The sequence below is a fragment of the Oncorhynchus keta genome, chromosome 9 (assembly GCF_023373465.1).
Source record: "Oncorhynchus keta strain PuntledgeMale-10-30-2019 chromosome 9, Oket_V2, whole genome shotgun sequence".
NCBI classification, from domain to species: Eukaryota; Metazoa; Chordata; class Actinopteri; order Salmoniformes; family Salmonidae; genus Oncorhynchus; species Oncorhynchus keta.
The window spans coordinates 16,609,218-16,626,084 of record NC_068429.1 but is presented as its reverse complement, the minus strand read 5'-3'; the positions used below and the strand labels follow the sequence as shown (position 1 = coordinate 16,626,084).

Sequence of the window (16,867 nt, the reverse complement as noted above, 5' to 3'; positions counted from 1 at the left end):
CAAACTAAGCAATCGGGGAAGAAGGACCTTGGTGAGGGAGGTGACCAAGAACCCGATGGTCACTCTGACAAATCTCTAGAGTTCCTCTGTGGAGATGGGAGAACCTTCCAGAATCTCTGCGGCACTCCACCAATCAGGCCTTTATGGTATAGTGGCCAGACAGAAGCCACTCCTCAGAAAAAGGCACACGACAGCTTGCTTGGAGTTTGCCAAAAGGCACCTAAAGGACTCTCAGACCATGGGAAACAACATTCTTTGGTCTGATGAAACCAAGATTGAACTCTTTGGCCTGAATGTCAAGCATCACGTCTGGAGGAAACCTGGCATCATCATCCCTACGGTGAAGCATGGTCATGGCAGCCTCATGCTGTGGATATGTTTTTCAGCAGCAGGGACTGGGAGACTTGCCAGGATCAAGGGAAAGATGAATGGAGCAAAGTACACAGAGGTCCTTGATGAAAACCTGTTCCAGAGTACTCAGGACTGGGGTGAATGTTCACCTTCCAACAGGACAATGACCTGTCATGACGTTGGCCTCTTTGGGTATAGCAAACCCCATGCCCCTCTCCCTGTCTCCACCTTTCCTCCTTCAACTAGGTTGCTGTGGTCAGAGAGATGTCATAAATTCCTGAGGATCTCCTCATGGACACACAGTATAGAGAGAGTAAATTTTCATAGAGGACAAAGGAAATCCTTCCACCTCACAGAACTTAACCTCTAGCGACGAGCAATCCCGTATCCGGGAGCATAATCATAGCCTCAAGTGCATTACCATAACGCAACGTTTCCTATTCATGAAAATCGCAAATGAAATGAAATAAATATATTCAAACACAAGCTTAGCCTTTTGTTAACAACACAGTCATCTCAGATTTTCAAAATATGCGTTACAGCCAACGCTAGACAAGCATTTGTGTAAGTTTAGCATGGCATAATGCTATGCTAGGCTGTGCTGGCAGCAGGCAACATTTTCACAAAAATAAGAAAAGCAACCAAATTAAATCATTTAACTCTGAAGAACTTCAGATGCTTTCACTCAGGAGACTCCCAGTTAGATAGAAAATGTTCCTTTTTTCCAAAAATAATATGTTTGTAGGCGAAAAACGTCATGTTTGTTCATCCTGCTTGGCTGAGAAATCGACAGAAAAATACTTAAACTATAATGCATTAGCATAACGCAACTTTTTCTATTCATGAAAATCGCAAATGAAATGAAATAAATATATTGAAACACAAGCTTAGCCTTTTGTTAACAACACTGTCATCTCAGATTTTCAAAATATGCTTTTCAACCAAAGCTACACAAGCATTTGTGTAAGAGTATTGATAGCCTAGCATAGCATTAAGCCTAGCATTCAGCAGGCAACATTTTCACAAAAACAAGAAAAGCATTCAAATAAAATAATTTACCTTTGAAGAACTTTGGATGATTTCAATGATCTGACTCTCAGTTAGATAGCAAATGTTAATTTTTTCCAAAAAGATTATTTCTGTTGGCGAAATAGCTCCGTTTTGTTCATCACGTTTGGCTAAGAAAAAGACCGGAAAATGCAGTCACTACAACGGCAAACTTTTTTCCAAATTAGCTCCATAATATTGACAGAAACATGGCAAATGTTGTTTAGAATCAATCCTCAAGGTGTTTTTCACATATCTATTCGATAATATATCAGTCGTGACAGTTGGTTTCTCTTCAGAAGCAAACGGGAAAAATACTGCAGCTGGAGATTACGCAATAATTGCCACGGAGGACACCAAGCGACCACCTGGTAGATGTAGTCTCTTATGGTCAATCTTCCAATGATATGCCTACAAATACGTCACAATACTGTCGACGTCAGTTCTGTGGCACTCACAGACAATATTTTTGCAGTTTTGGAAACGTCAGAGTGTTTTCTTTCCAAAGCTGTCAATTATATGCATAGTCGAGCATCTTTTCATGACAAAATATCTTGTTTAAAACGGGAACGTTTTTCATCCAAAAATGAAAATAGCGCCCCCTATATCCAAGAAGGGAAGGTACAAACAAATTTCATGTTTCGGAGAAAGTATAAAAGATCGGTGAAGAATCCAGCTACGAACTGGTCCATTTGTCACAACTGCAGCAACGCTCCCCATCCAACCTGAGAGCTTGAGAGGATCTGCAGAGAATGGGAGAAACTCCCCAATACAGGTGTGCCAAACTTGTAGCATCATACCCAAGAAGACTCAAGGCTGTAATTGCTGCCAAAGATGCTTCAACAAAGTACTGAGTAAAGGGTCTGAATACGATATTTAAAAAAAATTGCAAACATTTCTAAAAATCTGTTTATGTTTTGTCATTATGGGGTGTTGTGTGTAGATAGAGGGGGGGGAATTATTTAATCAATTTAAAAATATGTCTGTAACGTAACAAAATGTGGAAAAAGTAAAGGGGTCTGAATACTTTCCGAATGCACTGTATACTGAGAGGGAAGTTGAGGTGTGCGCGTGTTTAAAAATGTGTATCCATTTATTAACGGGTGATGTGTGTATGCGTTTATAAACTTGTGTGTTTGCGTGCGCAGGTAGGGCCGCTCTACATTAATAATGACCTGTCAGTGTGTGTTTTCGCCCGACAGTGGAAGCGATTAAGTCTGACTTTTTCTGCATGTGACAGTCTGAGCCACACATTAAATATGTCAAAGAAAAAGCACCGCTTTCATTTTTCTACTGCAACACTTCATGAATTCATAAACCCACTCACCTACTTCATCCCCCCCCATCAAACACACTTTTCACACCCTTCCTTTCAACCAACTCTCACTCTTAAGAACAGTGCATTTTGGTTGTCATTTACGATTATTTAATAGATTATACAAGTAATAATGATTATTCTCAGATTGATTGTTGACATTTGCGGCCTCTGTGCAGTGTGCAATTTTCTATTGGCAGAAAAACACAGCCATCTTATTCTACCCAAGGCTTGAATTGCGTGCAATACTATTCTTAATTGACCATTATAAACTGGGTGGTTTGAGCACTGAATGCTGATTGGCTGACAGCCGTAGTATATCAGACCGTATACCACGGGTATGAAAAAACATGTATTTTTACTGCTCTGTTTACATTGGTAACAAGTTTACAATAGCAATAATGCACCTCTGAGGTTTGTGGTATATGACCAATATACCACGGCGAAGGGTTGTATCCAGGCACTCCTCGTTGCGCCGTGTGTAAGAACAGCCAATAGCCGTTGTATATTGGCCATATACCACACCTCCTCGTGCTTTATTGCTTAACTAACTACATGATCCAATCCATTACTCACTTAATCAGTGGGCCTGGTACAGTGAACTGCCCTTCTGTGGACGATCGGACTGATAGTCATTGAGACAGTTGTCAGACCTACTAGGCAGTATAGCACCCCATGGGCAGACCACAGCAGGACCATAATAGATTAATAAACCACTACCTTCCACAGACTCCCTGCCTCTACAGACGCACAGACCACACTACCTCTACGGACCCACAGAACACCACCCCCTTCGACAGACACCCATGCATCTACAGATCCCCCTGTCTCTACAGACCACAGACCACCCTTCCTCTACAGACCCCCCTGCCTCTACAAACTCACAGAATCCCCTGCCTCTAAAGACCCACAGACCACACTATCTCTACGGACCCACAGACCCCCCTACCTTGACAGACACCCATACAGACTCCCCTGCCTCTACAGACCCACAGATTCCCTGCCTCTACAGACCCCTCTGCCTCTACAGACCTACAGACTCCCCTGTCTCTATAGACCACAGACCCCCATCCTCCCATCCAGACCACTCTACCTCTACAGACTCCCTTGCCTCTACAGACCCACAGACCCCCCTCCCTCTACAGACCCCATGCCTCTACAGACCCCCTTGCCTCTACAGACTCCCTGATTCTAGACCCAGACCCTCCTGCCTCTACAGACCTACAGACTCCCCTGTCTCTATAGACCACAGACCCCCATCCTCTACAGACCCCCTGACTCTGGACCCAGACCACTCTACCTCTACAGACTCCCTTGCCTCTACAGACCCACAGACCCCCCTCCCTTTACAGACCCCATGCCTCTACAGACCCCATGCCTCTACAGACCCCATGCCTCTACAGACCCCCTTGCCTCTACAGACTCCCTTGCCTCTACAGACCCACAGACCCCCCCTCCCTCTACAGACCCCATGCCTCTACAGACCCCATGCCTCTACAGACCCCCTTGCCTCTACAGACCCCTTGCCTCTACAGACCCCATGCCTCTACAGACCCCCTTGCCTCTACAGACTCCCCTTGCCTCTACAGACTCCCCTTGCCTCTACAGACTCCCTGATTCTAGACCCAGACCCTCCTGCCTCTACAGACCCACAGCCTCTACAGGCCACCCTGCCCCTGTTAAAAAAAAAAAAACATTTTGAGGCCGTGCTTGTTGTTTTTTGCCATCAGCACTCACCCAAAGTGTATAGTTTAATTAAATTCCAAACAAAAATGAAAGGGAAGATATAGAAAACCTTGCAGGGAGCATATCCAACTGACAATCTCTAGAATTATTTTTACTATTGGAACTAAGACTTAAAAAGAACTCATGTTGGAAAAAGATGGAGGGAAAGTTGGAGCATAACAAAGGAAATTAAAGTATAAGCTAATGTATTACACAAGAGACAAAATTCAGAAATTCTACAGCACGATGGCAGAGTCACGTCTTAAATGTAAAACTAATAATGACTCAATAATCCATGTTTTCTGGGGTTACTATAAAGTCCGAAAGATGTGGGCGGAGCTAGAAAGTTGGCTGTCATGTAAACATACTTTTAATCCGTCTGCCTGCATATTTCAAGACATGGTATATGGGGGTGTAATGAGATACCCAATGGCTTGGAGGATTCTCTTTTCATCACACATCTTGAAAAAACACATTCTAAAAACTTTTAAATCAATAAATCCACCATCATTAACACAATGGAAAAATCGAATGATTTAGTATTTAAATATTGAAAGTACGTGGGCTACTGAGAGAAACAACATGATGCAGTTTCAGGCCATGTGGTGGAAAGTGATGCAGCGCTGGAGATGGGGGTGTGTGCTAGTGGGCCTGGGCAGGTGGAATATAGTTGATGTTTGTATGATGTTGTTATTTGTATGTGTATGTTTTGTATTGTTAATAAAATATATAATCGTACAAAAAAAATCTTGAATTCCAAATAAAATCTATGTTGCCTAGGGGGGTGTCCCTGTATGGCAGAGGTGGCCTTTAGAGGCGACTTCAAATGCTTCATTAATGCTTCCGTCCTGCATAGCTGAATAAAGGACAGGATGAATGGATGACATTTACTAAATGAGTGGAGAGAGTTAAGTGGAGATGTACCACAGGGATGTGTCTTGGGGCCGTTGCCACTCTATGGCCTGTAGACCTTGGTCTGTGTCCCACCCTGGTTTTCTTCCATTGACCTCTGAGACTGAGGGTTCCTACGGGGCCTGGTTTCAGGCCTCCCTCTGCTCTGCTCTCGGAGTGAAATGTCAGTCAGGGGGTCTGGTGACGAAGACCACAGAGAGGGGTCAATCCCACCATTTGAACGTTCCACGGAGGGAGAGAGACAGAGACCGAGAGAGAGAGAGAATCCCCACTGTCAGGGCGATAGGACAGAGAGATTCTGAAAAGCAGCTCTCCAAAAGCCAGGCAGGGCCACCACCCCGTAGCGCTGCAAAGAGCAGCAACACAATGCCTGGCTCAGCACGGAAATAATTCCTGTGTTAGAGCCTGTGTGAGTGTGTGTGTGTATGTGTACTGTATGTGTGCATGTCAGAGAGGCTGGGTGTGAGAGATTCTTTTAACCTTTGTGTCTTTGTCTGACTGTGAATAGGTGCGTAAAAATAGTATTTCATACAGTGCGTGTGACCTTGCACGTCTATCTATGTGTGTGTGTAAGTATCTTTCAATAGCTCTGCTCCTCATCCCCTGACCTTGTCTCCATGTGTATCTGTATGTATGTATGTATGCTTGTGTCAGTGACGGAGTACTCTACTCTCATGCAGTATTGAGTGGGTTCCAACCTAGACACTTCATCCTCTTTGCCCACGGCTCTACCCTCCAATCTCCTGGCTGTATCGGCTAGGGTTCAAACCTCCCCCAACGCTATCTTGGGCCGTTTATCTTAATTCCGCCATTGAACAAAATGCTTCTGAGAAATGCAGTCGATGGCGTGTCATTGCAGAGGGGCCAAAGACAGAGGACTCCATTTGTTGTTGAGTGTTTTTTTTCTCCTTCTGAAAATGTATTCAGTCTTTCTAAGCCCCACTGACCCCTCCCTCTCTCTGCATCACTCTGATGTGTGAGGGAGGGAGAGTCCCAGGTGGCTTGCCCAAGGTTAACGGACACCTAAACTGGGTTTAAGCTCTCCATTCTACGCTCACCATCGTGGAGATCAAACTTAGGCTACGTCTCTCTGCTCCCTCTGTACTAACATCCTACTATTCTAAAAACAGGCTCACTATGCTCCTGAGATCCAGACTAAACCACTTGTTATCTACTGGTGGCCTTCTGTAAAACAGATCCAGAACAGGTCAGTCCCGCAGTCAGAACCAAAACCAGTCCATCTCTGGAACTTCCACCTGATTAACCGATTATTTGATCCATAAAGTCGAATTTAAACCTCTGACCACAAACCATACCCAAACTCTGGATAAGAGCGTCTGCTAAATGACTTAAATGTAATAGTCTCGTTAAAGCAGGATAATAATCTGATTTATCACATTATGTGAGAACAGGCACTTTGAATATGGTTAGTGCTATCCGGGATCCTTGGGATGTCCTGACCCTAAACCCTAACCGTATGATATCAGAGTTAGGACTTCCCAAGGATTCCATTTAGACTTTTCCATTTGAATAATCAGAAAGTTCTTACAATACTACTTGTGGGGGGGTTAGAGGTTTATTTAGATGTTATTACCATAGTAACAGTATACAGTACTGTTATTGTTCTGAAACCAGGTCAAACTGAATCCAATCCAACATTTTGCACAATGTCCTCCTCCAACGGAGACTCATGCAGTCCTCCTCCAATGGAGACTCAGTGCAGTCCTCCTCCAATGGAGACTCAGTGCAGTCCTCCTCCAATGGAGACTCAGTGCAGTCCTCCTCCAATGGAGACTCAGTGCAGTCCCGGTCTAAACATAGATGGATCTAACGCAGAACTTGAGCACCGCTTGGTGGAAAATAAAATAATGGCAGTGCTTTGCTTTTCATCTGTCTTTTTTTTTGTCACTAAGAGTGTGTTGTCAAAGTGTGGCCCCTAGGTATTCACCAGTAGCTATTCTATTCTGGTTCTAGCAAAAGGGTGAAAACTGGAAACATGACTGTACAATCTTTGATTCTACCAAAAATGGCGACAAACCATCACACCACCAGGTGATCACTAGAAGCGGAAAGGCCAAAGTATGTTACATTGTCACTGTTTGGATTAAATGTGGCTGTAGCATCATGTACCAGGACCAGAATTGCCTAACACTGGAATACAGTACCCGTAATGCTCTGTGGAAAATACCCTTATTAATATAGGGACCAACCCTTGAGTTGACTACACTGATATATATAAATATCATCATCAATATTCTACTTCCTCTTTCCTCTCTTTCCGAATAAAGTCCCTGGGAAAAGTTGGTCATATCTACTACACGCCACACCACTTTACAAAGTACACTAACGTCTCTACATAAAAAATCACATTGTGGGTGACACTATCAAACAAATCTTACCTGCAGCGAATGAACAACACTGTGGGTGACAGTCAAAATAAATAACGTGAACAATATTGAATGGAATGACTAATCACTCAGTGATATGGAGTAAATAGCAGGAGCTTAGAGATACGTAGAAGAAACTGTCAGAGGCATTAGCTGTGCTGTATGTTGAGGCACCCATAGGGAAGCAGCTAACTAGCAGACAATCATTCTGTCAATGAGCAGAGCGCTATCCTGTCCTGACAGGATAGTCTCTGCTCAGGAACTCACTGTTCCGTTTTCCCTCTCTGGGATTTCACCATAGCCCCTGGAAATGCACTACACACACACACACACACACACACACACACACACACACACACACACACACACACACACACACACACACACACACACACACACACACACACACACACACACACACACACACACACACACACACACACACACACACACACACACACACACACACACACACACACACACACACACACACACACACACACACACACACACACACACACTAGCCTAGTGGTTAGAGCGTTGGACTAGTAACCGAAAGGTTGCAAGTTCAAATCTCCGAGGTGACAAGGTACAAATCTGTCGTTCTGCCCCTGAACAGGCAGTTAACCCACTGTTTCTAGGCCGTCATTGAAAATAAGAATTTGTTCTTAACTGACTTGCCTAGTAAAATAAAGGTAAAATAAGAAAGAAATAAAAAAAACACACACACCCTAAAGTCAGAAGGCAGACCTGCTGCCTGTGACTTAGTACACTCCTCTCACATTGCAAATATTTCTGCCGCAATTACGATTGGTTGGACAATGTACTATATGTACACATTGATAGGACAATGTACTATAACTCAATAGTGATATACCAGAAATGCAGAAGATTTGGGAGAAAAGCTTGAGTCATGTCCATGTCAACCTCTCAGCTTGAGGTCCAAGATTCCACTCCATTCTTCATCCCTGGCCCCTCAGGAGATCAGCGGGTGGGTAAAGGATGACCCAGATCACTCAACACTGAGAGGATGGAACACAGATCCACTCTGCCAGTCATATAAATGATTCAGAACAAGAAGATAAGAGCATCCTCACACTGACTACTTCATAATATGCTAGAGACTGCTTTGTGAGTGCTTTAATTTATGCACTAAACCAGGATTATGTCCTTTAAGTCGGCATATGATTGTGTGTTAGGACCACCAGGGTAGACACTGAGAAACCACATACAGTATATTTTATCATTTATAATATATAATACTTAAGACTTTACAAAATATCCAGTAGAGGGCACTCTGAAAAAGGTTATATATACAGCCAAGGTTGACTTTATAAAGATGTCAAATAAACCTAAATACAAATGTATACGCCTATTGTATTTGGTTGGACTATTGTTAGAAACGGTTTTATTGTATTAGTCAGCTCTAACTAGCCCAAAATGCTTCACAGGTTGTTGCCACAGGGGGCACTTTCCATTGAAATCCTTCTTGTTGAAAGAATGACGTAGCTAATTCCATGCGCGAGGAGGTGCAGTTGTGCATCATGCCGAGGACGCGCGGGGTCAAGGCAGCGCTCCTTGTGTTGGACTCTCCGCTCAGTGAAAATTGCTTGGAGACCGACAGAAACAGTTTCACACATCGATGTGTGTGCCACAAATCTGGTCTCGTACCTCCAACGAATTCATCTTACTGACACATGTGAGCCAAGAATACAGGAATAATCGAGGGAGACGCGTTGGTTTCTGGCTAGTTAAGTTTTATTTTTTACAGCGAGTGAAATCACTGCTGGTTACGAAATGTCGGGGAAAATAGAGAGTAAGCAAGGTAAGCAGCCCAGCCGACTGGCCTCATCATACCCCTGCACAAAGTCAGGTACTGGGATATCACACATTGGGGATGGGTAGGCCCGGTTTGAGAGTCTCGTTCAGGGGTCTTCAAATTTTGTCCTGCACACATAGGACAAGCTTTTTGTTAGCCGTGCTTGTGTGTAGGAGATTGGTCTTCTGTCTTATCCAGTCGAACAAACGGGTGTTCCATGCTAAAAATGTGAGTCGGGATAGCGGCATAAAAAAAGCTAGCTAGTTAGCCAACATTCCAGCTAGCCCGTGCAAGCTCTTTACCTTACGTATCTTAAACAGCAATCTTATATTTTGCTAAGTAGTCGAAGTAATGACTGTAAACATTAGTTATCAGCTTCGTCAATTGACCCTTTCTCCTTTTCAGATGTCTCATACCTAAGGTTAGCTTAGCCCGTTGAAGAAAACGGTAGTTATCCGCTGCCTGGATGGATGATAAAAACAGTGGGACCACACAGCTGGCAAGCGCGTCTCGTGTGGTAGCCAATTACCTTGCAAGCTGGCTCCGTAACTTTAGCGCACTCAATTTATTAACCCACCAGCTGTAACTGGGGTTTCAATCAAATCGGAGTAATATCACACACTCCATGTGTTGTGAAATTGACTTTCCATTGTGAACGTGGCATATCTGCTTTTCGAGCAGTCTGGCACACTATTGACGGTATATCCACATTGGGATGAAAACGTTAACAGTGTGCAATATAAAGCATATCAATACACACGGTGTTCAGTGCAATTGGGATGGAAACAGAGGTGGGTCTGACACCGCTTTTGAAATTAGGGAAACTACAAGTATTCCACCCCTCCAGCTGTCTCCGGGTTTCGCCTCTCAACCTTGGGCGGTGATGCCTGCAGCTCACTGGGCGGGGGTGTGAGTGTTTTCGATGGAGAGAGAGTACTCCAAACAGAGGTAAAGTTTCTGATTGTTGGTCAATTAGTTGTTATGGCAGTAGCCATGGATTGGCTGAGCTGCCGTGATGTGCACACACAGAGAGAGAGATGTGACTTTAAAGGTTGTGTTTTGCCCACAAATAAAGTATAGTAAATGTTTTCTGTCCTATGAGTGAATGCCGTAAGTGGGGGGCTGTCTGGCTGGTCTCTTGGGCTTTTGCTACCTGCTCGTGTTTACCGAGTCACCTGTTTGAACGTCACTTTCTGTTCCACGTGTGCCCATCGATCCCAGACACTGTATGCCCCCCAGGGAAGAGCAACAGACTATGCTGGAAACCAGGACTAGGCCTGGCACGTGAACCACGGAAACAATGGAGGCAGAAGCACACCAGTGGCATACGGACTGGGTGTGTAGCAGAGCTGGTGAAAACGAAGCATATGTTTTGTTTGAGAGAGAGAGAATTTAAAGGAAGTGTTTATGGTGTGTGGGCCCTAAGGAGACTTCCGATAGCTCAGTCTCATGGTTAAGAAGAGATCATTTAACTAATTCCTTGACAGACAGGGCAGTACTTGAACTGAAGCAGATAGGAAGAGTGTGTGCTTACATATGACACTGGGGTAGTTTGCTGTTTACATTTGATTTCCCACTTAGGCTAGGTAGGCTGTGTGCCTGATCTGCGTGCGTCTGTGCTAGTGTACATTTCTATATAGCCTATTATCATTCTGACAGATTCGTTGTCACTGGTGTTTGCACTGTTGTCACAGGCCACATCAACACGCTCCGTTTTCGCCATGGTCACAGTGTCCTGCTGCTGCTGTCGTCTCAGGCCCAGTGGGGAGAAACACCATCACCTGTTTGGAAATGTTCTGAGTTTTTGTCTGCTGAAGGCACTAGGGATGGCATCCAGAGGGTGGCTGTCCTGACTGCAACCCAATCTTACACACACACACACACACACACACACACACACACACACACACACACACACACACACACACACACACACACACACACACACCACCCGCCACTAGGACGGCTTCAACAGTAACAAATGCTGTGCCTCTGGTGTCGCCCAACGGCTAACAACAGCAGGAAGCCAATCTCACATCCTAGTGTTTTCCTCCCACAGTGAGAACATTAACTGGGTGGAGGAAGAATTAAGTGTGTGTTTGTTGTGTTCTACTTATTTATATTTCTTGTGTGTTTTTGTTGTACTCAACTTTTTTTTAATGCAGTACAGTATTGTTGGCAAAGAGCGAGCAAGAAATGCATTGCACTGTACTGGTGCACGTGACAATAAAACTTGAAACTTGTCTTGGCACCCTTAGCACTAGGGTAAACTGATGAAGGAAAGGGGTCCTCAATGCTGTTTTGAAGTGCTTTCGAATGAATGGGGATCCATTGTACTACTACTACAAGCTGTGTGTGTGACAGCCTGTTGATTTTTCCTTTTTGCACCTGTAAATGTTTGTTGCTGTGACAGTTGTTCTCAAGGCTATATTTTTAGTTAGTAAAATTTAAACAACTTCTACCCCTGGGGTGGAGGGGAACAGTGAAATAGGCCAGCAAGGGATTTCAACATCCTTCACCGTACAAAGAGACTTGTAGTTTGAGTCCAGTTTGTCACAGACTATGTGGGGGTGGTGAGCAGCATTGGGCTGGACTGTTCGTTTGACTCTATCTAGGAGTAGGTTGTTTCAGGCTATTTCCTCCATAGATACTTAGGTACCGATCTGATAAGTACTGCGATTCTATATGTATTGCGATTCGAAAATGTGAGTTTATTGCGATTTGATGTTCCAGACATATTGCTCATATGTCTGCCACATCCACCCCCCCCCCAGCCTCAGCGGAGCATCAGTTCCTTATTTTAGCCACTCTGCCTGCCTTACCCCCAGCTGTGTGTGTGTGTGTGTGTGTGTGTGTGTGTGTGTGTGTGTGTGTGTGTGTGTGTGTGTGTGTGCGCATGCACACGCCTTACAGACCAGGCAACAAGTCGTCTGGATGAGCAGGTAGCACAGTGACTGCTGACTGCATAAAAAAAATCTATCACAGATATTTTGCCTCTTTGCTACACTATATAGACAGACACGGACAGTATTCTCCCATCTCTAGTGTTCAACAAACAAACGGGGTACAGAGTATCTGTTATTGATATGACCAGAGTCATGTATTTAGAAGCTCTGGTTATGACTATAAGGTGTCTCACAGGGTTCATCTACATTTTGCTGACTACCAGGGAGGGTCCTCAGCTATAAGCCCTGGTGCTGCAATGTTGAGGTTTGGTGGAAATGAGGTATTTTTACTCACCCTTGTAATGAGACTTGCATTTACCCTATAGGCCTACATGGGCTGTAATTATGTGTTTAGGAGCGCACAAGTGTGTTGAGAGGGAGACCGAGAGGGCGGAGACTGGAGGCCGGGTGGGAATGGAGTTACAAACAAATGGATGGAGGAGAGCGATGCAAGCGCTGAAGACTACACTGGAGGAACGCAGTCTTTCTCCAACAGAACACTGTTGCATTTCTGGCGTCAGTTGTGGAGCCCTATAATAAATGTTTCCTGGAGTCACAACCATCTTCTCTTTATGGAACCACTCTTGTACAGGAACTTTTAGCACTGAATCGACTTCTCACACGGGTTGTGCAACATCCAGCATCCACCCTTGTACCTGTTCCAGTGACTTCCTGGTTTTCCGGGGTGTTCTGTCATCTGATGCAGCAGGGCAAGTGATTTGATCACTGTGTTTACATCATGGACCCGGTCCTTGCGACCCCTGTGGTCTAAATGTCAATCAATATTCAATCAAGCCTTCTCTGGACGTCACTGATACAGACTGTCATGGACTGATGATTGTCCTGACTTGTTTATTGAGAAACACTGCTGAAGGAGATGAGAGTATGTGACTGCAGACATATTTCTCAAGACTTTAACTAGATTATTCTTCAACCTCTTGTGATTGGAGGAAACTTTTGATCCAGCTCATCGTTAAGGCTGTTCTATTTTTGATATTTCAGCCCATGTTATGTGGTCTGAGTCAAGCAGAGTCATGGGACGCAAGTTCAGTGACTTATTATGACTGACAGTCATAGACAGAAGATTGGCCAATTCACATTCTAAATGAACTGTGGAGTTCATCACACAGCGGTGGCTTGACTGTAAACAACAGTTGTGAAATTATTTTGACTCTGTAAATTGGTTGGTGATCATCATCTAGCCTAGGTTGCCTACATTCCATTGAGGTGACTGCAAACAGTGGTTGGACAGAACAAGCTCAAACTGGACGACCTGGACCAAGTGTCTGATCAGAGGACTTCAGGTCTCCTGGATGGGAAACTTAAGCTGGAAGAGCCAAGGCTCTTCTGAAGATACAGAGTCCTCTTTACAGGGAGAACTAGATGAGCAACAGCCAGGTAAACCAACACACATGGTCGCATCAACAGGGATTGCTGTCATTTGATGACTACAGTGACGTGTATGGTTAAATGATGTTTCAAGAGTTAGGCGGTACTGAACACAAGACAAACTCAATGCACATTGATCTGGTACTGTATATACGGTAGCTTGATTCTTGTGTATTTTATTTCTTGTTTGACTATTTTTACATACTTTTTTTCGAACTCTGCATTTTTGGCAAGCCTTTCATGGTAAATTCTACTAAAAATTGAAGTTACCTTGAGCAAGGAACTTAATCCTAATTGCTCATGTAAATTGCTTTGGAAAAGTGTCTGCTAAATGACTTAAATATAAAGCCAAATGAAAAATACTTCACCATTGCACCTCAGCAGGCCTATTTGTTCTTGTGCTAAATGTATCCATGCTTGCATTTTTCTTTTTTGGGGGATGGATGGACAAACCTGGCTCTTGTGTTCTTTTCTTCTCAAAGACCAGCCTGTCAAAGCCATCCTGTTTTAGAGCTTTTATGTAAAGAAAAATAGAAGTGCTGGCAGAAATGAAGCGCTGGGGACATTCCTCCCTAGGTTTTTTGTGTAGTGTGGCTTTTGTGAAGGTGCTCATTTGCTGTGCTGAAGTCTAGGGTGGACCCAGCCAGCCAGAGGCCACTAGCCACAGCTCTCTACAGCCTGCCCAGACTAGACTGCATGTGCCTAGGCTCTCAACACTGCGTTGTCTCACTGTTTCATCCATCTGTACATCCACCAACTTCAGAAACTGTTTTTTTGGTTTAAATTTTGGTTAGGCTATTCCAAAAAATATAAACTGAAAACCATTGATTTCGCTTGTTCTTGGTCAGTTTTGTTTGGGGAGTCTCAAACTACTAGTCGGTGGCCTTGTCAATCTGTGCTATGTGAAAGGTAGCAGCAACATTTACAATATTTAGCGTTAGCCATATTAGCCCTTTTTATTTAGCTTCGTAATCATTGCCTCTTCGGCTCAGCCAGTTAGCAGTGTGTGAACCTAGAGACCCAGGTGTGCTGCTAGACTTTGCTGCTGCGTTTAACCTGGCAGGTGGTAAAGAGTGTCTAGGACCCGTTTGTTTGTGTGTGTGTGTGTGTGCACGTGCCCATCGTGGCCTGTGCAATCACTTCAGCTGTGGTGATGCGGCTAATTGGGGCTCAGCAGTGTGTGAGTAGTAGTCTGTGTCAGACAGACTGGTGGGAGATCTGAAAACCCGCTAGCTAGTACAGTAGTTAGACAGTCACTATAAGCCTCACTGCAACCAAAGCTGACCCACGCAGCAGTACAGGTGGGTCCCTGCCTGCAAATATCTTGGCTGCAAGTGCTGATATAGGTGCATAACCACTAATTCACTTTGTGCTTTTTGCTTAGGAAATGTTACCATCTCTATCACTTTTGACCTTCACCTCTCTGTCTTTGGATAATCAGTAATTTACTTGGTTTGGGTCCACATTGAGTGCGCACATACTCTGACTGTATAAAACATGAGTTGAGTTGCACCCTCCTTTGCCTTTAGAACAGCCTAAATTTGTCGGAATAGTCGGAATCTACAACGTAGGGCTGGGTGATATGGTAGATAAATTATTACGATATCTATATATTTTTTTCATTCGATAACGATAATCATCACAATATTAATCAAATAATGTTTAAAAGTTGCATATCTGCTTCAAATTCAATAATGCCTGAACAAACTGGTTAGAGTGTTGAGCCAGAATGTCATTCTACCCCTGAACAAGGCAGTTAACCCACTGTTCCTAGGCCATCATTGTAAATAAGTTGTTGTTCTTAATTGACTTGCCTAGTTAAATAAAGGTTATATATTTTTTAATGATGTGAGTTACACAGAACAATTTTCCTTCAAGTATAATTTTATGTTTGCAGCCAGGGAGCATGTACCTGGGGTCAATGAAATTGATAACCCTCTTGAAACCTTCCTTTTTGACTGTGCTAATTGGTAGCATGTCCTTAGCAATGCATATTAGCATTTGTGACGTCTTTTTAATGCTTGATTGTATGGCATAAGCGATGTCAGTGTTGACTGCTTTGGGCAAACATCCCTAGATTGGCTGGAGCTTGAGGGGCGTTTATCAATACCGTGGCGCAATCTCAAACTTCCTGCATGTTCCAAAGAGTGATTTTGCTTCAGATGTTGAAAAAGGTCTGTCGTATTACCAGACTTCTTCGCCACCTGTCTACGGCACAATTTGCACCAAACATTGCTCTGCTCTTTGTCGGACTTCAAGAAGCCAAACCACTTCCAAATTACTGAAACAGTTGAACTCTTTTTATCAATAATTTATTAGTTGAAAGCGGCTCCTTTCCATGGCTATCACTGCCACTGTTTTCACCTACATCACTCATTTTTCGTGGTTAACAGTGGCTACTCCATCACTTAAGGTTTTAAATGGTTTTTAGGGCACATTGTCACTTCTCCGCACGTTCCTGCTGTGTCAGAAGGGAAATGGACTGCTGTACCTAATTATTCTATGTTGACATTATTGAAAATGAATCTATATGTTTTTATATTGTTATTGAGGGATGTAATTACCTAATTATTGATATTGATTTAGCCCTACTACAGCGTGTTGAGTGTTCCACAGCGATGCTGGCCGATGACTACAATGCTTCCCACAGTTGCGAGATGTCCTTTGGGTGGTGGACCACTCTTGATACACACAGGAAACTGTTGAGCAGGACAAACCCTGCAGCGTTGCAGTTCTTGACACAAACCGGTCTGCCTGGCACCTACTACCACACCCCGTTTAGAGGCACTTTAATATTTTGTCTTGCCCATTCATCTTCCAAATGGCACACACTCCATGCCTCAATGCTTTAAAATCCTTATTTTAAACCTGTCTCTCCTTCATCTACTGATTTGATTGGACTTTTTTTTGTTGTCATTTAACAGATGCTGTTATCCGGAGCAATTAGGGTTAACCTCTTGGTCCTACCTGGCACGCA

General features: G+C 43.8%; 1 protein-coding gene across 8 annotated transcripts in view; it reads left to right on the top strand.

Annotated features, from left to right (window-relative positions):
- The first annotated feature begins 9,224 nt into the window (after window positions 1–9,224).
- rapgef1b (Rap guanine nucleotide exchange factor (GEF) 1b) overlaps window positions 9,225–16,867 on the top strand; it is an 88,839-nt gene continuing 81,196 nt past the window's right edge. For 2 of the 8 annotated variants that reach the window (XM_052525372.1, XM_052525371.1), the window contains exon 1: window positions 9,230–9,562. In XM_052525372.1, the coding sequence (XP_052381332.1) occupies window positions 9,535–9,562 (28 nt within the window). In that variant the 5' untranslated portion in view covers window positions 9,230–9,534. Of the gene's footprint in view, window positions 9,563–10,157; window positions 10,505–16,867 lie in introns of those variants that run through there. The other 6 variants (XM_052525369.1, XM_052525368.1, XM_052525373.1 and 3 more) reach the window with 5 other exon arrangements.